The following is a 25,535-nucleotide window of genomic DNA, read 5'->3' as shown; positions in this document are numbered from 1 at the left end:
TAGAATCAAGATGTTATGTTGAAAAAGCCCGCTTCTTGACGTCTTCCACTATTTTCTTCTGTTATAACTGTTCAATAGTACGGATTAGTTTCTTTATAAAGGTTTTTGATAGAAAAGTCATTAGATCCTCTTCCCTTCCTTTTCAGATTTCCACGACTTTGCTGCAGTTCCTTGCGCTGTTTACTGACCGATATTGCTTCCTTAACATGGTCTTGCAATACAGCATCATATTCAACCACTAATAAAACTAATTCCAGGAAGTCCTTGGTTGATATTTCTGTCATCCAGTTTACAGGCAGATTCAGTGTTCCCTGTTCTTTTATAAGCTAATGTTGACTTCCAATGAACAAAATCATATCAAATAACCGTTTAGTCAGAGCTCGCTTCTCCTCTACTTGTTTTTGATGAGGATTTCTTCCATTAATATTACAAAGATAATATATTTATATATATCTTTTTTTGCTTCAGCTGTTACGGTTGCCTCCGCAGACTGAACGTGGGACAAGGAATTTTCATTGTTTTACATCTTTGTACGTTTTTCACATTCACTGTATATTCTGTGACAAACTGACTGCCTGGAGGGCAGTTTATGCTGGCGAAAAAAAATCACATCAACATTGTAATATAAGTTCCAGTGGATAATTCCAAAAACGAAACATGTTTTGTTTCTAAATAAGCTTATTTGGACTTGTCAAAAGTAAACACATTTTAAAAAATGGGCTGTTTTCCATTTTTGAGTTACCAAATGAGGCCAGCGTGTGTTAACATCCGTAAAGGACCAATGAACCTGTGGTTAAATATGGGCCTATCTACAAACCAGGTACCTACCTTCAACGATAAAAGGGCCCCAACTGCCCAACATAATGAAAGGCTGTCCGATATAAAGAAAAGGACCCAACTACTCAATATAATGAAAGAAGGCCCAACTGCCCAATGTAATGAGACTGACCAACATAATGAAAAAGGGCCCCAACCGCCAAATCTATTGGAAAAAAAGACCCTGGACCACAACTCCTGAATGTAATAAAATAAGGGCCTTAACTGCCCAATATATTAAAAGAGGGGCCCACGGAACCAAGAACAAAGTAAGTCACAGTTTCCGATAATAAAGTCACAGTTTCCGATAATAAAACAGCATAGTCAAAGATGGGCCTAGTCAGAAATCCAGTAACAAAACGGCCCTATTGAAAAAGCTCACTCTCTACTGATTGAAGGAATGAAGAAAGGTGTGTTAGCTGCATAACCAGTGATCTACCGAATTATTGAGCTTTCTCCTGTGTTACCTTTTCTATCTTTTTTCCTTCTTTATTGTTTTCATTATTTTCTTTCTAAAAGGGACTAGGTAGCGATGGCGGCCTAGCGGCCCTCGCTATGAAATACAAAGTAACGAAATAGCGTATAATATTCAAAGTACTGAGCAATTGTTACTTAAAGAATGGACATACACTATTACGAGAATCAATATAAGACGAGAAATATTTAATATATTATTCGCCTCGTCTCGATTCTCACTTCCAAAGCAAGACGATAATTTATGTTAGCTTTGTCCCATCTCGAATATAAAATGTTAATTCTCGTCCGAATTCCATTTTGTTCTACGAACGAGATGAGAAATTCTTCCCTTCGGCAACATTAAACAAAACTGAAACATTTTTGCTAGAGTTACATTTCTGCTTGTAATGGTATGACATGAGAGATAATTAGCTCCCAGCTTTTAATCTGCTACGACGTATTATTTTCCTGAAGATTCCTGAAGTACTGAAACATCCGAATATTCGTAATCTCAAAATAATAAAACTTGTGTCATCGCCCATCAATCGCCACTAAAAAAATCCTGAAAAAATGCCCACATGGATTCGATCCGAGTGCCTCCATGCTACTGATCGGGCGTTTTGACCACTGAACCACGATCATTACGCAGTAACGGATTCGTCTTTAGTTTGTTTACGGTATGCTCCTCTCCCTCCGCTTACAAAGTTTTACATTATTTTCTTCGATTTAAAACTTCTTTCGTACTTCTTTATCGTCAAATAAATCAGTGATCTTTGGCATACTTTATATTAATAACGTGAGTTTTTCTTAATTCATTGGTCTATATTTTTTTTCTCCATTTCAAATTACAGATATGACGGATTTAATTATCACACTCAGCATTTGTTTCTAACCACTTGCCATTACATGATCAAAGGCTATTCTCAGACACTGTACACCTGATGTATTATAGTCTAATTATTTTTTATAATTTTCTTGCATTACGGAAAATAGATTTTCTTTAAAAAAAGCATCGACGCAGATGGGAATCGAACTCACAACCTTACAATTTGAAATCCAACGGCATACCAAAAGCTAACATAACACTTTTCGTAACATGTTTCTAGCAGATTATGCCGGGCTCTCAATCGGAGCGTAATGTCATTCATATACAATGCTACGCCATTTCTTTGATTCTACTTTGACTTTTATTTTAGTAATCAGGCAAGAATTATGTTTTATATCTTTACATTGAGCAGTCTTTCACATATGAAAAGATTCCTTTACGTATCAAAATTTTCTTTATTTATGGACGGCTAAATAACAAGTAAACAAGTGCTGGCATCAAGAAAAGCTTTCGAAGTACTGTAGCATTAGGTGTTTCATCAATGTTTGTTTCTTTACTCTTGGTGACGTCTTGTTATATTTAAAAGAAAAACACATCTGCGAAATGTTTCCCGATTGCAGAGCTTGCCGTGAAAGCAAGAACGTGGTTTCCTTTCTTCCTAACGTAATCGAAGTTGGACAGAAAATTTTCACCTGAAACAGCAATAAATAGTGCGGCAACCCTTTCTAGACAAATGAAAAAACATGGGTTTTGAAAAAGGTGATTTTTCTACATATCGCTTCCCAGATTTAAGGTACATGTGAGACTTACACCCTTATGTAACATGTGCGAAGTTAAATCTTACATACTAGTCAATCCCTTTCTACACATCTTACATTAGAGGCTTTCACATGTGTTCACAGACATGTGTTGCAAATGCGATTTTTGACTAAGTCACTTTCTGTATATTTGGCACATGTGAGTTTTTTCATGTCAGTCGAAATGTGATTTTTTTATCAATCTTTTTCTGCACACTTTAGACGTATGCGGTTTTGCACCCGTGAGTACAAACGTCTTTTAACAAAGTTTTATTAAACGTTTCCATCACTCATAGCACGTGTAATGTTTTCAACCAGTATGTATCAACATATGCATTTCTAAGCCTGATTTGCTAGGAAATCAATTTTTACACGATTGAGACGTGCGATGCTTTTCACGTGTGCACAAACTAGTGTACTTGAAAATTTAATTTTTGACTAAATCACTACTACACACTTAGCATATGTGATGTTTTGCACGCGTGTGTAGAAACGTGCTTTGCCAAAAATGATTTTTGACTAAATTCTTTGCTGCACACATGGCACTTGTAAGGTTTTGCACCTGTGTGCACAAACATGTGTATTCGCAAATGTGATTTTTGAGTAAATACCTTTCTACACACCTGGCACATATGACGTTTCTCACCTGTGTGCAGCAACATGTGTATTGTCAAATTTGATTTTTGAACAAATGCCTTTCCACACTGATGGCACATGTGAGGTTTTTCACCTGTATGTATCAACATATGCGTTTTCAACTGTGATTTGCGAGGAAATCCCTTCATACACAAGTGGCATATGTGATGTTTTTCACCTGTGTGTACCAACATGTGTCGCGTCAAATTGGATTTTTGAACAAATTGCTGCCCACAGTCATGGCACGTGTGACTCTTTTCACCTGTATGTATCAACATATGAGTCTCCAAGCCTGATTTACGTGAGAATCCCTTTCTACACACTTGGCAAGTGTGATGTTTTTCACCTGTGTGTACAGACATGTGTATCTTCAAATTTGATTTTTCAACAAATCGCTTTCCACAGTCATAGCAAGTGTGAGGTTTCTCACTTATATGTATCAACATATGTCTTTTCAAATCTGATTTACAAGTAAATCCCTTAGTACACACTTCGCATGTGTGAGGTTTTTCAGCTGTGTGTACATACTTGTGTCTTTCTAAATTTGATTTCTTACTAAACCTCTTTTTACACACACCGCAAATGTGGGGTTTTTCAACTCTATGTACTAACATGTGTGTTTCCAAATGTGATTTTTGTAAAAATCCCTTTCTGCACTCATGGCACATGTGAGGTCTTTCACCTGTATGTAACAACATGTGTATAGCCAAACTTGATTTACGAGTAAATCCCCTCCTACAAACTTGGCATTTGAGACCTTTTTCACATGAGTGTGCAAATATATGTCTCGTCAAATTGGATTTTGAAACAAATTGCTTTCCACAGTCATGGCACGTGTGAGATTTTACACCTGTATGTACAGACTTGTGTCTTTCTAAATGTGATTTACTAATAAACCCCTTTTTACACACATCACAAATGTGAGGTTTTACAACTGTATGTACTAACATGTGTGTTTCCAAATGTGATTTTTGTAAAAATCCCTTTCTGCACTCATAGCAGATGTGAGATCTTTCACCTGTATGTAACAACATGTGTATTGCCAAACTTGATTTACGAGTAAATCCCCGTCTACATACTTGGCATATGTAATCTTTTTCACCTGAGTGTGCAAATATGTGTCTCGTCAAATTGTATTTTGAAACAAATTGCTTTCCACAGTCATGGCACGTGTGACCTATTGCACTTGTATGCATCGACATGTGCTTTGCCGAATCCGATTTACAAATAAACCCCTTTCTACACACTTGACCCGTCTGAGGTTTTTCATCTGAATTTATTAACATAAGTTTCGCAAGAGATGATTTGTCAATAAGTCGCTGTCCAGACTTCAGGTACGTGTGAGATTTTTCTCCTGCATGTAAAAACATGTCCTTTTCCAAATTTGATTTTCGAATCAGAACCTCGGGTATGAACCTGTTTCCATATCCTTGGTATGTATGAAGCTTATCACGTGCACATGTTAACTGTTTTACTGGCTGTGATTGAGTAAACTTCTTGTACAATTCCTTGCAAATGTAAGTTCTCTCTCTTGTATCTAACGTACTTACTTCTGAAACAGTAGGTATATGAAACCTGTAAAAAAAAAAAAAAAAAAAAAAAAAATCACCATATAAGAAACAGAAAATTGAAATTAATATGCAACAACAATGAAATGCAAATATATGCACCTAAATACACATCCAATGAGAAACTAATTATTTTCTATTACATTTGTTATTGTAAATGTGTAACTTTAGCAAGGCATTCATACTTTATCTTTTGATATCCTGAAGTCGGATACTATTGTGCTATTACGTGACATCGTGTAAAAATAGAGAATTAAGAACTATCAAGAGGTTTCCATCAGTGGTCGAAGTGAGACAGTATGGGGTGATATGACATACCATTTCGGGTTTTTTAGTGACCAAGAGGAAGTATGACTAGTAAGTGGATGCTAATATACCCATAACTAATCTCTTTATACACAGTGATTACCGGATAGCACTGCGCGAGAAAGATTTTATTTCTTACATAGAAACAATTTTGAAACAATGTTTTTGTTATATGTTTCCTATTTTTTTTCTTTCTAAAAAGAAAGGTGCACATTCCGTTCACTCATTGCTCCTACGGAAAAAACTGGTGTTGGTTCATTGCTTGCAGATAAGTCACATGACACAAAGGAATGAGTCATGGACTCAATCCAAACAAAAGGAGCGTATTAATGCGACTCGCTTAAACACAAATCGTAACGTATTGTCACTATTTCATATGGACATTTTCTCTTCCAACAATTATAAGTACACAGATAACCTTGGTATTTACAAGAAAAAAAAAATGAAGTTTAAGCGATAGAAAACTGTTGTTTTGCTTAAGTTACTGTGTGGTGTGGTTAGTGACGGGCCGTGCGAATATTCCCTGTCCAAGAAAAATAAAAAATTGAAATATTCCCGGGTTTTTACCCTAGCATATAAATTTGCGGGGAGAAATTAATTTCTCCTTCTTTACTTTATCTTCCAAATTATATGAACTATATAACTAATTACTTTATTTTTTTTTATTATGATTTATTTCTAGGTTTTAAATAATTTGGAGGGTAAATTTGAAATTCACTCACTGTATTTTACATTACTAATATTATGATTTTTAAAGTTCTATTTCCATTTGCACTAAAAAGTAGCGAAGTACTAATTTACAAATAACGGAAAGGAACCAGTTTGTAGTGTACAAATTATGCAAAAATAGAGATGAAGTACTCTTAATACACCACGAACCATCGTTAGCAATAGGAGTCGGTCTGTCTATTGTCTCTGACTCGAATTTCTGAACACGTACTTGGATTTCTCTTACATGTGAATTAACATGAAATTTTGAGAAATAGGTAGGAAGGTCATGTGTGGCAATGTTACGTAAAAAGTTAAAAGATACGTCAGTATTTTACAAATATTGTCAAAATACATATGTATGCGCAAATGTTGATAAAATGTTGACACATGTTTCTTCTTGCGGATACCCAATCAAATTCGTTGATAACATTTAAAAACTTAGTATGTTTATAATATTTGTAGTAGAGTCAAGTTTAGAAAATCCACTTACATATAAATTTAAAGTGTTTAGCGGTGTAAATGTATGCGGACATCCTATGCCATATTTTCCATATATTTAGTTGCATACAACATATTTTAAGTAAATATACATGTATGCGTACTACCTAAAATATAATAAAATATTAACAAAATAACGTATTACTGTTCAGAATACACATTTTAAAGAATTCTGTAGAGACAACAGTAATATACTGTGGTAAAAGAAACGAATTTAACTTGGAAACCTTAATATAGCAATACAAAGCAACTTTCTTTGATTGTAAATAAATGCCCGGAAAATTCCCATTTTGGGGAATCTTCCAGGAAATATTCCCGAAAATTATCTTCCCGGGAATTTATCCATCACTAAAGTTGATTATGTTAATGGAGCTTAGATACTTTTATTAAACCTTTTTGCGTTACTCTAATAATTGAATAACATTCTGAGTGTGTATGCCTGAGTGTATCGCTAATATTAGTGTATTCTTAACGATCTTTGTGGCAATTGCTTTCAATTCGCAATTGTTAGTTAATGGGTGTTAAATATTACCAATATCGAGTAACTTTTAGTAAAGATCAAAAAAAGGAAAGTTTACACAAAGACAGTAAGAAAAATGTGAGGATGATAAGAAAACACCTACTATACCTCCAACTCTTTTACATTCTTCAGCTATAAATTATCAATCACAACGTTAATCCACATGATCTGAATGTCGTTGCATTTCCTGTTTATCTTACTAAAGCACAAAGCTAGGCCAAATTTAAATAATATATTTGGCTGACATGCAATAATAGTGGATTCGATCGTTTTAAATGTTCAAGGGAAATTCGGTGAATTCAAATCTGCAAATTTGAGCGTAGTTGAATATAAAGATTGTCTTTTGTGGAGTGCGGTGGATTAACAGGGGTTCTTGAATATCCCTAAATCGACTGTGGGCTCGAATTGTTTTTCCGCGAGAAATTGGTTAAACATTGTTAACTTTAAACTTAGCTCTTGAGAAATTTCGTGTAAAATTCTCTACAACACAGCACAATGGGGAATGATTTATTTTCCTTAGAAAGTTGGTAGTGGGAGCAAACTTTTCCATGTCACTCCCTCGTAACTAGAAAGTAACTGTTTCATGGTTCTGAGTCATTTTGTAAAAATAAATGCGATTGTTTTCTTGTATTACCCTCACTGTATTTTAACATTAAGATAGCTGGTACGTCAGTTCAAAATCGTAATAAAACATACCATATCTGCTTCCTTTCCAGTTCGGAAACTGGTTGCAGTATCATTTTTTTGCAATAAACAAGAGACTGTACTTTCTTTAATTATCTCAAAGTACATCTACGTTTATATCTACGATATCAAAATTACATATGTTAAATTATGGCACGAACATCTCATTAATTTAAATGAGAATGGAGGAGAGATGTCATTGAAGATGTTCCTATATTGTATCATTAATTTTTGTCAGGTGAAACTTAGCAATTACCGAAACTTGCTGCAATTACCACCACCAGAAATAACAGTTACTATCATCAGAGGGAAAGAAATAAATTCTGTAACAACTTTTAAAGTTTTGCACAAAATACGTCATTCCACGCACATACTAATCTCTACTAGTGTTTTTAATATCCTCGGAATCCTCTGAGATAATAAAGTAGATATTACCTTTTTAAGTCTGTTGAATTACATATACATGATTAAATGTTATACATATCTTAAAACTTTTCCGACACAGAATATTTTGACAACCGTCTTGTTTCGAATTGCTTATAACTTTTCATCTACTCAGAAGAAATATCTTGTATTATGATTGTAGATTTGCACGGCAACGTAGTGGGTATACGGATAGCAAGCAAGACTGTTCCCCAAACTTCAGTTATTACGTAGAGGCCCCATGAATTGTGAAGATTCTCATGCTGTAACATTATGTTTCAACACTGAAAGACGTGTGGTATTTTACGTTTACACGTAATACGTCATTCTATATCAACTCACCTGCAGCAATGTGTATCAATGTCTCAGATTTTCTTCAATTTTTTTTTTCATACATAATACAGTGAAATTTTGCTAATTTTTTCCGGAATTTTGGATGAGAAATGGGCCGGAGAGAAATGTTTGCATAATGTGAATTTGGCGGGAATTTCACCCGACACTCAGCATCATGGAACTAAAATTACCAGAACTTCCTTATTTTTAAATTTATTGGGTTCTTTCCGGTGTCAAATGAAAGGTCAATTATCGCTCCTTCAGTACATTCTAAGAAACCTTGCAAAAAGTAACAGTGTCAAACATTGATGGGCATACCAAAGCAAATTTTAGGTTTTTTTCAAATTGTGCCATTGCTCAAAAGTTAGAACTAAGGAATTCTTAAAACTTTTTGTGCATTCATCTTAATACGTACATCGTACAGTTAAAAAATAAAAAAAATGAATATTTTGTTTTTTGTAATCATTATTTTTTGGTATTTTACATATACGGAAATATACACTTTTAAGTTTTGTTACAAATTGTATCATTGCTCGTAAATTACAACTATGAAATATTGTTGTAGAATCAGCTTAGCACATTCATGACATGGTGAAAACATAAAAAGGGTGCTTTTGGTAGAATTGTAATTATTATTTTTGTACGTCAGAGTACAATTTATGAATCGCTTTCGGCCTTCTATATTCTACTGGCGAAAAAAAGGAATACTTTTGTTTGGTACCTTTTGAAAATATCATCTGGGAATATCCTGTTCCATCTCTTAAAAGTCAATCAGCCCGGAATTACGCAACCGAAAGCAAAATTAAAAAAAAAAAAAAAAATAGTGACAACAACGTGCTGTGAAATATAGGACACAACATCTTGTATATAAATCTATGTAATTCTGAGAAGTATTAACGATATGTATGTTTATTCTTTTCCTGTATGTGCATTAGTCTACAATTTCTTATTTTGTTTATAAGTTCTGTAATAATCACTGAACCCCTTACATTGCACGGTCTATATTTTCCTCTCACAAAACCACAAAATTATTACAAAAAATCTTTCCTTTCCGTTATTTAATCATACCAAGAAAATGTAAACTAATGCAATAGAGAGTTCCAAAATTTGATAGTTGTAAGCAATGGTACAATTGGGAAAAACAGTCATAGTTATAGTACAAAAATTTAATATTATGGTAATACCAAAACTACAAATTACACTAGTTTTATTTTTAAGCGTATCGAATATTTACTAAGATGATTCTTTGAAAAAAATTGAAACTGTAACAGTTGTCACTTGAGACTATGGATGGTTAAAATTTTCCTAAATCGGAAACTTAACTTTCCGGATTTTGGAAAAATTCCGGATTTTTTCCGAATTCCAAATGTTTCCGCTTTTATTTTCCAGAATCCGAAAAGTAAAAGTTCCGAAATTGGCCATCACTACTTCAGAGGAAAGGCATAATCTCCTAACACAAACTGTATCTCTTTGTACAATTAAAATACAAATAATAATAATACAGGAAAGTCATCATAATCGGACCCGGACTCTTCTTTATTTTTAACCATACCATGTACGTGTTAAGATGAACGTACAGTAAAGTTTCAAAAGTTTCATAGCTGTAACTTTTGAGCAGTGTCACAATTTATAAAAACCCTAAAATTTCATTTGTATCTCCATTAATGCTTCACAGTGTAACCTTTTACAAGGTTTCTTAAGATCTACTGAAGGAGCAAACGTTAAGGTTTCATATGACAACTGGATCAGCCCAATAACTGCAGAAATAAGAAAGTTATGGTAGTTTTAGTTCATAATGCTGTGTTTCGGGTGAAATTGGCGCCAAATTCATATTATTCAAAAATTTCTCCCCGTCCAATTACTCATCTAAATATCGGCAAAAAAGTAAATTAGCATAATTTTATTGTTATTTATGTATGAAAAAAATTTGAAGAGAATCTGAGATATTGAAGCACGGTCATGTGTTCAAATTAGGTGATTTGACATGGAATGACCAAGGCCTTAAATTTCTAATAACCTGATATAATGCCATTCAAAAGAAAGAAGTTCTACACTAGGTTTACTACACTACTATCGAACAGGAAGACAAATTACGTTTTCCGGGTGTTATTTGCATAGTGAGAAACTTGAGTGTTTATTCTTTATTACTTTGAAAGTTACAAGGTGGTGTCAAGATAAATGTCCCACTCTGTATATAAAAGAAATGAAAAATATGTGTTATAAATTACATTATAAAAGCAAACCTGGTGAACTGCATGAAAAAAATTTTCTAATGTTCAGTGCTAGAAAATAGAATATATATATATATATATATATATATATATATATATATATATATATATATATATATTATATATATATAGGATTTACTAATATTTAGAAAGATAATATACCAGCTTTACAGGAAACAGACAGCTGTTATAGAAAGAGATCAAAAAGAACCAACAATAAATAAAGAAGTAAGGTAAGGATACGAACTTTTATGTTCAGCGTCTATATGGAAGAGGTAAGAAAAAATTCTTTGGCAAAAACTAGAAAGGAATAAAAGTAAATGCCAAGTTTCCAGCACAATAAGGCTCGATGATTACATATCAGTAATAGTGAAGAACGAAAAGGACGTAAAGAAAGCACTTTCAAACTTTAACGACCAACCTGACAAAAACAAGCAAAATGAAGATAAATATGAATAATCCAAAGAAATATAGTGCACAACAGCAAAAGAGGAAGGGGCACACGTATGGCTAGATAGAGAAAAAATCGAAGACCTTAAGACGTTTCCTATAAAGGAGGTCGAATATCCTCGGATGGAAGAAATGAAAAGCACGAAATTTCCAGAACAGCGCACGTTAAACAAGCATTCAATATGAATAGAGAATGCCAACATCAAGAAATGTGAAGTTTGACGTTCGTAAACGATTTATTAAGACCCTGGTATTGAGTGTGGTGCTTTGGGGATCAGACTTGGGCATGGGCTGAAATATCCAAGCCGGAAGCATTTCAAATGTGGTGTTTGCGCAGAATGCTGCGAATAGCATGGACCGAAACGAAAAGGAATGAAGACGTACCAAAGGAAGATAACAAAGGACCCAGATCATGAAGATAATAGGAGAAAGAGAAAACAGCATGCTTGGCCATCTTATTCGGCACTTTGATTGGTTCACCTTGCTGATAGTACAACGATTAACGAATAATAAATTCATTCACTTCCCAGGGTTCCGGTACCACATACAACGAATCACTGGTTCTTTTTCATATGTTAAATTTGAGCCACTAAAATAACAAACTCCGTTAATTTTTGATTCCATTTATTTACATCTTGTGATTCTGGTTGCCACTGACTAACTCGTATCCAAAGTCCTATTATTTTAATATATGAATATCTTTGTATATTAACAATATTAACATTATCAACAATCTTATTATTTCAAACATTTCTTTCTCTTTTTCTGCAGCCAGCCTAGTACATATTTCGCATAATTTATTGCCCAAAATTACAAGAAAATAATACAAGAAAATATACAAACGTACCGTTGTATATTATGGCACCCAACGGACTTTTCTTTTTATTCATTTATTTTATTTATTCAACAAAAAGAAAAAGAATTCTGGACCGTTTACTATTACATATTCATCATTTGAATTTTCGAATGCACCTCGTATAATTAAAAATTACAATTCACATATAAATATACATATATCTCATATTCAATTCTATAACAATATTAGTATCATATTCATCATCATATTTATTTTAAACTCTCATCATTTCCATTTATTTATACATTTCAACGACGATAAGGCACATTCGAAATTTGATTTACAAGTTATTTTACAAGTCCATTTTCGGGTCCACTAAATGCTGGTTAGAAGCTAATAATTATTTACTTAGGCATCATGAAGAAGGTTTTGAAAAAGATGTATGTGATATTCATATAGTGGTTCTTTGAACACAAAAATGAGTAGAGTAGAGTAGATTTTGAGTTTAACGTCCCGTTCAGCAGCGAGGCTATATGAGACGTGGACCTACTGATTAACGTGGAATCCGAACATGAGCTCCCGCCGGGAATCGAACCCGGATCTCCCACGCCAAAGGCGGGTACGCTAATCACTTAGCCACGAAGGAGCTCTCAAAATCAATTAAGTACGGTCCCCTCAGACGCCGCAAGTCCAATCTAAGTTATATGGCCAACAAGTCCATTCAAATCACATTGAAAGTCACAAATAGGAATAAGACTTTCCGCTATCTTTACTTCTATAGTTCTTAGTCCCTTGCGTTGAGAATTTTTGCCATCTAGGGGATTCTTACGAAATCTCCATCGAACGTGATTAGCTCTAATACTTACATGCTTCTTGGGTAAACGTCATCGTATTACTCTAGGATTAGGTTGAGTCACAAAATCGCATTTATTGTTACTACTAAGGTTAGGCTCCGTTGTCTTACCGGTAACATTAGATTCAGTTCTCCTTCGTTTCACTGGAAGTGAAATATCGTGTCTTCTAATGTATCTGTATTTGTCCTTTACGTGATATCTACGGTATTCTGTCCTTCTATGACTTCTGCTTCTGTAATTAGACTCGGTTACATTACCGGTACATATAGATTTAACAATTCCTGCACATTGGGATCGCACTTCAATCTCACATGGTCACTTCGAACTTGATTTCAAAGGTTATTTGATTCAAGTTAGCACTGTATTGTACCATTGCTGGATTTTCAAAACTTTGCAACGTCACACTAGAATGACGGCAACTGACGCACTGCATCACGTTCTGCTAAGACACCATCGGACCGTTCACCAACATCATTCTGGTCCTTTTGTTGAATACACAATTCGGCACCTCCAATTCAGTTGAACAATCACTACAAGCATTGATGGAAACGCACGCTTTCTTTCTGAATTTTACAAATATTGGAATCAACTTTCTTCCTGCTACGTGAACCAATATCGGGTACACATCTCCTAACGGTTCTGTTACCATTACCTCATTTCCAGCATTAATATTATATAGAATATATCGTGAACACAAACGATCAATAGCGTTCATGAGACGAAAATGATCATAACTTCTTGCACATTGACACATACCAACATCTTCATTATACACCACATCAGTAGGACAATTAAAAACATCTGAACGAAGAGAAAAGTTAGGATAATCTGATCCAACCAATACCGCAGTATGCTTTTGCGAACATTCATCTAATTTCATCCAAGCATTCAAATCAATAATATCACATTTCTTCGTCGTCGCAAATTTAGGATTTGTAGGACGTTCAGGTTCATTTGACATGTTCCTGCTGACTGCTGATGAGGTTTCTTCAGCAATTGTTTCTTTTAATTCTTGCCTCAGTACTGTTCGTTAATCCATCGTTTGTTCTAGATTTTTCAGTTGTTGGTTCATTTTTGCAAACGGTTCAGCTCGGTCCTGAGCTTGTTCTTTAATTTGTCGGGATTGATCTTTGAGTTGCCTTGATATTTCACTTAAAGCTTCCAACATAAGGTCGAATGAATTAATGGCTCAATCTTGATCGCCTTTTCACTATGCTTCGAAAAACGATACTATACTTTTCCTTTCCACTCCCAGGTTTCGGCACCATATACAACGATTAACGAATAATAAACTCATTCATTCCCAGGGTTCCGGTACCATATACAACGAATCACTGGTTCTTTTTTATATATTAAATTTGAGCCATTAAAATAACACACACTCCGTTCCTATTTGATTCCATTTATTTATATCTTGTGATTCTGGTTGCCACTGACTACCTCGTATCCAAAGTCCTATTATTTTAGCATATGAATATCTTTGTATATTAACAATATTAACATTATCGACAATCCTATTATTTCAAACATTTCTTTCTCTTCTTCTGCAGCCAGCCTAGTACATATTTCGCATAACTTATTACCCAAATTACAAGAAAATATACAAACGTACCGTTGTAATAGAGGGAAAGGCAAAAGGGACACCAGGAAGAAGAGCAGGGTAGAATATCTAAATGCAGTTACGAAGAAGATGCCTTCTTAAAGAAGAAAACAGCTCTCCCTAGAAAGATAAAGGTTTTAAAATTTCCCTGTTGCCCACCAACCTATGATTGAGATGAACAAGAAGAATATTGAATGCCTACATTCTACTGAGTTTATGTCATGTTCCTTTAATTAAAATCGCAAGATCATAAATGTAAGTTCAAATTGTCATCTCTGGAATCTCTTTCGTTAGAGATAGAAGACTTAGCACATACGCATATAATTTAAAATAAACTGTGATGTGTACCAATATTTCGAAAAAATGAAATGAAATCTTTGAGTTTTACGTCCCACGCTTATGCCGATTAGGCTAAAGGAGACGGTGATAATGAGAGATGAGTGAAATGGTGGAATGAAGAAAGTGGGAGGAAACGGGAGAACCCCGAGAAAACCCACGAGCACGGTGTTTGTCCACCACAAAGTTCACTTGGCGGGGGCTGGGATCGAACCCGGGACCCCAAGCACCAGAGGTGAACGCTCTACCACTGAGCCACCAATATTTCGAGAAACACTAAATTTAAGAGAGAGAAGAGAAATAATTGGTATATTATTTATTCCTAAGTAAACTAAAATCAAGCATGTATGTAATTAACACAGGAAAAGTGAATTTCAACTGGCACTACTGTCCTTCGTTTCTTTTATTTTCTCTCATTAGAACTATCCTATCACGAAAAAAACAGTTTATATTGTTCGCCAAAAACAAATTATCTCATGAATGTATTATTACAGACGTTCAATTTGTTATATAAACACTGAAAACCAGCGGGCAAATGTTCTACGCTGTAAGAGATAAAAGGGGGCAATTAGCGTAGTTCGCATACTATATAAAATTACCATATGATATAAAATTAATATAATGTACACACATCCATATCATCTGATGGACTTTAATGATCACACTTTTAGTAGCATACAAGAACCTTTAGTAAATCTTTTATTTTTTTGTGGAGGATATCATGAAATGATTTTTAGCTGTGAACTCAAACACAACATCTAAACTTGTTTCGATATTTTAATATGCAGAACGTATAAAACTGCATGATGTTCTGCCATAGAAGATATCTTTTCAAAAAAATAATTTATTTTCATCATTTTGCACGTATATAACGCCGTTTCCCTTCCTTACGTGTCCCTTTACTGAGGATTTCTTGAGTAAATATGTCGAAGAATCTTTTTTTTTTTTTTTTTTGTGCAACGTCTCATCCGTATTATGTGGTTAATAATCGAGTTATTACTATAGGATATTCACGGGACAAGACTGTGGAGAGCCTAGCGTTGTAATGAACATTCGACATTTATAAAACTTTGTAACACCTAAACAAAAAAAAAAAAAAAGTTTGCATTAAATACATTCCTTGATGAAACTTCTTCTTTCACCGCCCTTACCAACGCACTCTGAAAAAAGTATATATTTCATTTATATAGTCTCAGTAAAAGTTCTCTTTAGTTGAAAGATTGCGTCCCGAAAACGGTCAATGTTGCATTCCGGTAAGAAGAGCGAGAACCTTTGCACATCCTACACAGAAGGATAATACGAATCCCTTAGCCCCGGTTGTATTAACTGAATCTGTGAAATTCTGAAGTTAAGTTGTGCATAGGTTTCTGGACATTCTATTCCAGAGATTACACTCTTGTGATCACATATGTTTTTCCTTGGCTACAATCAGTTAAAATCTTACTATGCATACATTCGCGAAAATATCAATGAAGAACGAAAACAATTAAATACATGCACAAGCTTTGAACACCATTTAAAGTTTTGATAATAATTACCATTGTGTAATTTATGGTAAAGATCTTAAACACTAAAGAAAATACAATATATTATTCACCTTAAACATCAGCACACATTGGATAACATACGAAACTCATTCACCGTGTGATTAATCGAACCCAAAGCGTATAGTCTCAGAAGTAAGTAAGACAACTCTAGTGGATGTCTTCGTAGACAAAACCACCCAGTCTGGGATCCTATCACCCACATTTGTAGAATCTTGTACAATATTCCCTTATTGTTTTTTATCTACCAAACGGTCTGTATAGCTTTTCTTTAATAAGCATTTTACGAGCTCCCATGTGAATTACTGACGCAAGAGACATAGGCTATCTATCATAAACACAACGATTTCATTACTTGTATGCTCATATGTGGTCCTTTGATAGTGTTAAGATCAACCATACCTATAGAAATGTGAATTTTATTTTAGACCACCCTAACTAACTTAATAACTTTGATTTCATAATTCATCAGTCTTCTTTACTGCATGTTAATAACCAACTACATAATACGATTGTGACATATTATGTAATCCAGCTTAAGTGAAGACGAGATAGGTGGGAAAATTATCCCTTTCTTGACACGGACTGGAATTTCGCTTGTTTTCAGTTGAGGAGATATCTTGTCAACCTGGTCAACAGACAATTTCCTGTTTTTTCCTCGGTGCACGTCTTCTATTATGTGTAACGTGCATTATCAATATTTTCTCTGTAAGATTTCATTCCCTCCCCATATAAAGTGGTGGTATATGCTATTAGTTCGTACTACTGCTGACAAGGATGTGCCTTAAATGTCAAGTAATCGTTGATCGCCTGTCACATGCACGTGAAGCTGAACAGTAGTTTCTCAACAAACCTTCACTACTGCACACGAAAACTATACAAGTTCCAGTGTAATTCGGAGCCCAGGAAAACAGAGCTTCGTTCATAACCTCTTTGTTGTATAATCAAAAGTAGATTCAATTATGAAACGCAAGTGGCTTAATGCTTTAATAGAGGACATATAGAGCGGAAGATAACACGATAGGTCTCACCTGATAATTATAATAAAAGTTTAATTAGATAGAAGTAAGCGGACAACGAGAGTAAGAAAGACCTTGTCTTATAAATCAGACAGGAAGTTTGACGAGTTACGTGTGACTTTTGATCCCAAACTCTACAAAGTCATGTCATAAGATTAGGTTTGCGTAATTAGGGGCGGATGCTGTTATTGATCACTCAGTAACGAGTAATAATCAGAGGTATAGTCGAATAACACGTGCCCCTCTACCATAAAAATTGAAAAATATTTACGTCACAAGATGTATGAACCAACCCAAGTATGAAATATTGCACTGTCTTTAGTCAAAAAATATCTTCAATAAGACAAAGAAAAAAAGAGAGAATCTGAAATCAGACAGAGTTAAAAATTATACAAGAAATGGCTCTTATGATTAATCACTGAGAGGTCCCCTTCCTCCACAGTAACAGCACATTAGAATATATGATATAAGCAAAATTGAATATTGATTATAGCTAGCTTAAACATAAGAGACAAAACTGCCTCAAGTGAAGTTCTAATTACGCTAAAAATGAAGAAATCATTTCCTACACAAGTCATTCAGTGTAGCTGAAAGTGCTAAATATTTTCATTGTTCTTCGTTCTCTTTCTTATCTATAACTTATCAAAAGTCCTCTGTTTCATTTCCCACGCTAAACATAGCTCTCACGTACCCCTCTTTGTTGAAGGCTTTCCCACCAAAAAAATTCTGCAGTTAACACTTATTTACCTCTTACGATCTTGAGCTACATAGAACTGGCATTCTTCCCGCGTACAATTGAATATTATCCTTGTCTTATTCCAAACATGCTTTAATCCACATCTATCAAACAACGGTATAACTGTTTCTCAAGAAACAGATATGCAACAAACGCTCATTATTGAAGATTTTAAATTTGAGTTAATCATCATTCAAAAAATACTTAATTATTTAATGAACAGATCACATTACCCAGAATGTGTGCTTACCATTCTGAACTGCTGAACAGTGTCAGCTTTTACCACGTTAAGCATGCGTTGAAATAATTCTCATTCCATTAACAAAGTTAAAATCAATAAAAGAAAAAAATATTAAAGAAGTACTGCAATTGTTGGAAAGAAATGCTTAAATAAAACATAACTGATGAAGAAAACGCACATAATCGTACCTGAGGTCCTGAGTATTGCTATCTGCTTCTCGATCATCAGTTTCTTGTACGTTCTCTCCGTGAAGATTCTTATTTACTATAGTGCCAGATTCGTGACTGCTTGACTCTTCATGGTTGTCTGTCAAATCGGAAGATTTTGACTGGATGATACTGTGACATCGTTTGACAGAACATATCGCATTCGAAGTTAATTTCCAATCTGATATCCTTTTATCGTCAAACCTTACTGAACCAAAATTCTCTTCTTGCGTAGCACTTTCTCGTTCTTTATATTCCACATATATTGTAAGAGGATCTTTGTAATCATTAACGATACTACTACCTTGTTCATAAATACATTCTACAAATGACTTGTTTTCTGTTTTCGTTTCAACATTAAAAGGAACGTCTTCAGTTTTCATTTCAATTTTATTACAAGCAAAGTTGGAATAACGAAGAGGCATTTAGCTAACATAAAAGCTATTCACGTTGTGAATTTGAAACCTTCCGCACTTAATGTTCAACAAAATTACACAAATCTGCAAAACAAAAGAAAACTATTATACGGTGTTTAACCCTGGAACTACAGACAAATTGTTTTTATCTTTCAGTACCAACCCGGCCCAATAGACCCACGGTGATTTTTTTCTTTTTTCTTTACTTTTTCTAGCCAATAATGTATACCTTTTGAAGAAAGGAACAATTAGACAATAAATTGCTAACATCTTTTACTACCTAGAACATCAATGAAATAGACTTATGTTTGATACTTTTTCTTTTTTTTAAGGAAAATAGAGTATATTTTTACCTATGAAGGAAGAAATATTGAAATTTAGACGTCAAATATTTATTCCTACGTAACGAAAATATAATTATATAAAATTTCCCAAATAGTTTTCACAAACACGTAGTGGTTCTTTCATCTTAGGGAACAGTTGAAAGATACATGGACTCATGTTCGGTGAATAGGGTGGGTATTCACCCTATTCACATCCTCCCACCCCATCGTGCAAACAGGTTCCACACAGCAAGTGTTTTATGACAACGGGCGTTGTCATGCAAAACAATGGGCGAATCTCTTATAAAGTTGGGTAGTAGGCATAGTGAACAACGAAGAATTTCTAATCTGTGGTAATACACTGCATTTACAGTTTGGTTCGGAGGAACTGTATCCATTAATATGACACCACGTACATCGTATGCCACTATCAGCATCACCTTCATATTCCCCTCTAGGTTACATTTACTTTCTGCTGACGCAGCTTCTTGGCTCATAGAGATGATGGGTGGTAGCATTCAATGGATTGGCGTTTAGATGCTGGCTCAAAAGACCGCGCCGATGTTTCGTCAAATGCGATAATTCTCTCCCCGAACACCCGGACTTCCCATCTGTAATACGCCAAATGATCACCGGCGAGAGCGTATCTGTGACATTTATGAACCCTGTAAGGTGAAGCGGTACCCACCGAAATGCAATTTTTCGGCAACCAATAACACTGTGCAGCACATTCAGTACTGAAGTATAGGATGTTCCTACTTTGTTAGCCAATTCCCAGCCAGTCCACCTCCTGTCCACATGCAGCAAAGATTGATTCAAGTCAATGACTCTGTTTCCGACCCCATGTCGATCTCCACTTGCTTCCTGTAACACACTATCACGTCATGCACGAAATGTTGCAACCCAAAGCATCGGAGTCCGATACCACAATGCATCATTACCGCATGCTTCACGTACTTCAAAGTGACATTCTCTTTTTTTATTTTATTTATTTTTTTTTCACGGGCCACTGCGATCTCTACCCATGCACGTTGCTGTAACTTGAGGAAATTTTATAGAGCGGTGTCATTTGACAACTACAGTCACACACTCCACCTATCACTGTAACACCTACACTAGCGCCGCCACTTGCGTTGTATAGCTCCACCTTCTACATGCGTTGCAAACTGCAGCTCGAATAAAATTTCCTGCGCGCGTGTAAAAGAATGTTGCATTTACTTACTTCCAGCCCTGGTATTCATGTCTAGCTTCACCATGATAGCTAAGAGAACATTAAAATGCTAATGCTGCCATCTACAAAGCAGAATTTCAACCGAAGCTGAAGTTTAATAAATATGTTTCTTCTCAATAAAGGTCTAGGTTCAATAGACCCACTTACAGCCGTGTGCACCAACGAAGTTTAAACGAACGTTCACTTAAACGCGTTCAACATTAAACCTTCAAGTTTAAACGTGGTTCCCGGACTTTCGTTGCATCACTGAAAATCGAAGTTCAGTAAACCTCGTTTAAGTAAACTTCGGTCAATTTGTAAAATCGACTCTGATTGGTGGTCATCTTTTGTCTCTAACCTTCGTTTAACAATGTAACAAATGAAGAAAGCATACCGTGTGCCGGGATTCTCGACTCTCGAGATTGTGTGGATCTCGACTGAATACATCATCAAAGAATGGACTAATAAATTATACCTGTAATAAAATAAGCGAGTAATACTTGGTGTTGCAATATTGGTAGTAGATTTTAGATTAGATTGTAGCGTGTAATTTTACTATACGAATCCATAGTATAAGTAGTAGTAGGAAAGGGTTAGAGGTCCCGCAGGGGTTTGTTGGGTACTGTTCTCGGTGCAGTTTTACTATACGGATACACAGATTGCAAAATGTATACAGAAATATGGACAAGTCTTTAATTTTCCCATTTTATGTCGAACAGAACCCAACTAACCCCTGCGGGGCTTCTGACACGTTGATACTACTACTTATACTATGGATACGTATAGTAAAACTGCACGTTGTTCTCGACATTAAATGGACAGATTAAAGACATCTGCAATTTTTTCCATATATTTCACAATCTGTGGATACGTAGCTCCTATAGTAAAACTGCATTATAAAGATTCACTAAACTTTAAAACAAAGAACAAATATAACGTGTATCTATATGGACCAGTGGTGATTTCATGAATTGACCCGAGAACCATGAAATTCCTTCGTGACCATATAGCCTATCATCCTCAATGTGGATTCCTAGTACATTTTATCCCCAGTATATTAAAATTCGCCACCACTAGAAAATAAAAAAAAATGAAAAAAAACCTCTGGAATCCACTGATGGGGAAAATTGATTCAACAGTTATTCATATTTCATCGTGAAAACCTTAATCTAATGCCTTTTACATTCTTTTCCCTGTTTGCGTTTGCCTGCAATTCCTAGTTAGCGTAGGTAAAGTTGGGGAGCGCTACCGTTTATTCTGTCCATTTATGATCTAACGACTTCTGCATTTTTAGTTTCTCACCTGTCCACCAGCTACGCACACATTTATAATATGCTTGCAAACTTATATGTTATAAATACAATAAGTGCAAAAACCACGCACTAATCTGTGCTAAATGGCCAAAACAACCTAAGTTTGTATATACTCAAATTCGAAGCAGAGCACAATATGAGGAATCGCTCGTGATTTCGTCCGCAAATGAAATGAAAAATGAAATGAAATCTTTTAGTTTTACGTCCCACGGTTATGCCGGTTAGGCTAAAGGAGACGGTGATGATGAGTAATGAATGAAATGGTGGAATGAAGAAAGTGGGAGGAAACGGGAGAACCCCGAGAAAACCCACGCACACGGTGTTTGTCCACCACAAAGTTCAATTGGTGGGGGCTGGGATCGAACCCGGGACCCCAAGCACCAGAGGTGAACACTCTTCCACTGAGCCACCGCGGCCCCGTGATTTCGTCCGCGAAAGCAGGCACATTAGCGATGGTGGTGTATGCGTAAGGAAAGACAAGTGTGGAAAATATCAACCTCCTGATCTGCGGTGCAATTTCTCAAAAATAAAAAAAAAAAAAAAACCCTACACATGTTAGTAATCTGTGATTATAGAAACAGCGTAAAAATGTATGGTTCATAATTATGCAATTATAATACAAAACTTGCTTGTAGTGATCACCTACTACAGATTGGTACGTATTTTTTGTACTAATTTGCTGATTACTCGAGCAGACGGTTCTACCAAAATTTGACGCTTCTTTACATTTCCAGGCTAGATTAGAGCTATTTTCTTTTTTTTAGCAGAGCATGCACTAAATGAAGAGCTCCATTACTACTTGAGGATTGACTAGGATGGCTCAGTAACGTATAAATAAAGTGTGGACGTATAGCATAAAAACACAAACCAAGTTATGTAAGGTGGCCACTAAAAAGCACGAATGCTATCTAACCGAGTAGGAGCGCAGCAGAGAGGCCCGAGCGGTTGCGTCCACAGGGAGCAGGCGCGTCAGCGACGGTGTATACACATAAACGAGGACAGTGGAAGAGCACACTTACACATACAATAATTTCTTTATCACTAATAATTAACATCAATATGCTGTGATAGATGTTAATTACTTATATTTATACTTTCATTCCTTCATGAAAAATGTTTCACGTCTTTTTTTACCTATAAATTTCCTATTTGGTAGAACTGTCTGCTGGAGTGAACCAGTAAGAGGTTCAAAAATAGCTTGTAATGAGTAGCTTGTGAAGTTTGGTGCGTGGTTTTGAGACGTGTGGCTTTCACTATAGTAGCTAAGTTTCTATGTGTCTTATACAATTGTACGCAATTGTTTGATAACACTCTAGGAATAACTGGATAAGTTTTACGCTGTTTGCATCTAATTTTGACAGAAAATACTGTATTTATTAACATAACTTGTATGCCCTCCTAACGTTAACCTTCACTGGAAAATTGTTTAGAAAATTCATTGTCGAAAATGCTGAGCTGATTTTGTCAAAAAAAAAAAAAAAACGCACAGTGGTTTATTTCTAGTGGGTTCTCTATTCTAAAGCTACAGCCTCGCAGGTTTTCTAGATACATATCCTCCTTATTTCTTTTTGCTAGTCAACAGACTTTACCTAAAAATTAAAAAAGAACTGTATTACTAAAATGTCAGAACATTTATTTCATTTTATTGATATACATTGTATCTAGCAAAAAATAATGAAACCGCGAGCAGAAAATTTCTCCGATCACGAGAATTGTAATTTCATTAGCGGAAAAATAGAAAGACATTATTGAATGTAAACAGACTGACTTGGATCAACGAAGTTTAAACCCCCAAATTCGGCCGTTCAAGCTAAAACCAAGTTCATCCACCATTTGACCGACTTATCCTTGAACGTTCTTGGTGCAACAGACATTTTCATTGAACTTGGCTATGATCCTCGTTCAAGAATTGAACTTCGTTGGTGCACACGGCCGTTAGGAATTAATGCTATAAATTAGTAAACCTACCACATTACTTAAAAAAATAAAGTAACAAATAAGTAATATAAAACAAGAATGCAATGCAAGAAAAAGTGAGAGAATATCAATACCTGGAAATGCTGATCATCATTAGAATTACTGACAAAAGAATACCATTGGGTCCAATGGACCCACCTGGTAGTCGTAGGATTAAAAAATATGAGCGGGAATGCAAAAGACAACGGTAAATTTCACTTCAGCTCGAATTGAGTTTGTGAGTGGAATGGTTTGGGATCTGAAAGACACTAATACCAACGTTTTAAAATATCCGACATTTTGCTAGTGCTCATACTAAAATAATGATACACCGAAATACACAAATATTCATCAATATATTCTTTTCTCTTGATAAAGGAAAATCTAATTTATTGTTTTTTCTACAGTGCAAACAAACATATTACAGGCCTATATTATCATTCTTGTACATTAAAATCTTTTTTGCTACACATAAGTACATTTTACTGAGATAGAATTCTTGATCTTTCTTTTTTCTTTTAAATAAAGTTCCAAATTTTGGAGGTGCGATCAGTGTTGCATGACGACAGAAACGCCACAATTATGATTTCCACTGCTTCGTTGTTCGTCTTCTTAAATAAGACTTGAAAAGCAATGTTATATAAATTTTTCATTTAAAAACGGATATCAATTTCATGACGTATTGTAATATTTTAAAGACATATTTACTTGTTCCCTCCAGCCTTTTGTGTTTACTCAAATGCGCGTGGCATTAGCAATTTCTATTTAAATATCTTTTTATCGTTCTTGTTGAATGTTTACGTTTGTTCTTGCATATTTTCTTTTTTTTTTTTTCGGTTTTTCAGATTGATTAGTTATATTGGTGTTTAATGTCCATTTTAGTACCATTGTTATATGAAACATGGACCTACTGGATAATATTGAATCCTGCAAACGGGTTTCTACCAGCCCCGGTTTTTAGTACAGAATGTATATATATTTTTCCCTTTTGCTTTTACAAAAGAACAAACGTAGTACCACTGTAAGTATACGGCATATTTCACTGAACGAAAACATTTCATAAAAATATATTCACACTCATGGAAATTTGTTTTCGAATTTAAAACATTAAAATCTATATCACCAAATAATAATACCGAAAAGTTTTATCACCATATATATGCTAATGAGAAATTGCATTTAATCCTTAAAAGGAAACATCTTTTTTTACATACGCCAAAGGAAACACGGGTGAAAATTCACCCAGCAATTACGTTTACAGAGTAAACAGAAAGCAGTTAAAACAGGTTTGCACCACGATCATGAACCTACTGCCAAAGGGAGAAACTTAGCATGGAGAACAAAGTCCAACGCAGAGTTGCCAGTCTGCAGCAAAAAGAAATAACTTTCATCTGGTTGAATTTTCACCCGTTTCCTTTTAGGGGTTATAAAATATAAATTTTAAAAAGACGCGAGAGAACTATCTTACCTTTCTACTGAATCAATTTTGTAAAAATTAATTTTTTTTCCTAAAAAAAATTACTGTTCATATTAATAGGACTTTTGCGATTTAGACGGTTATCATTGTAAACCAAGCGGTAAAAAACTTCAATAAGAAACTTAATACATTAAGTAAACGTTATAGTCATGTGCACCACCTAACTGTTGAGGATTTTCATCGTAGATATTTCACAAGACATGGTATGCACTTAAGCAATACAGGTAAAAAAGAAATATGAGAGAAACTTAGT

General features: G+C 34.9%; 1 protein-coding gene across 5 annotated transcripts; it reads right to left on the bottom strand.

Annotated features, from left to right (window-relative positions):
• Positions 1-443: 443 nt before the first annotated feature.
• Positions 444-25,128, bottom strand: LOC145671351 (uncharacterized). 5 transcript variants are annotated; one of them, XM_081740401.1, is made up of 3 exons: positions 25,020-25,128; positions 18,570-19,087; positions 444-5,106 (listed from the first exon to the last, which is right to left on the bottom strand). In XM_081740401.1, exons 2-3 carry the CDS (start codon positions 19,010-19,012, stop codon positions 3,345-3,347), a joined length of 2,205 nt encoding a protein of 734 aa, XP_081596527.1. In that variant the 5' UTR covers positions 19,013-19,087; positions 25,020-25,128; the 3' UTR covers positions 444-3,344. The 5 variants fall into 5 exon arrangements, with proteins under 5 accessions (XP_081596527.1, XP_081596526.1, XP_081596522.1 ...); XM_081740400.1 differs by having other exon boundaries at positions 24,942-25,122; XM_081740396.1 differs by having other exon boundaries at positions 24,958-25,122.
• Positions 25,129-25,535: the final 407 nt, after the last annotated feature.

This window comes from Thermobia domestica, chromosome 15 (genome assembly GCF_964235325.1).
Source record: "Thermobia domestica chromosome 15, izTheDome1.hap1.1, whole genome shotgun sequence".
Taxonomy (NCBI): domain Eukaryota; kingdom Metazoa; phylum Arthropoda; class Insecta; order Zygentoma; family Lepismatidae; genus Thermobia; species Thermobia domestica.
This window is presented reverse-complemented; position numbering and strand designations above follow the sequence as displayed.

Coding starts and splice junctions, on each gene's coding strand:
- LOC145671351 (XM_081740401.1), bottom strand. CDS start 19,012: ATGCCTCTTCGTTATTCCAACTTTGCTTGTAATAAAATTGAAATGAAA. Junction 5,107..18,569: donor AGCAATACTCAGGACCTCAG/GTACGATTATGT, acceptor TTTTTTTTACAG/GTTTCATATACCTACTGTTT.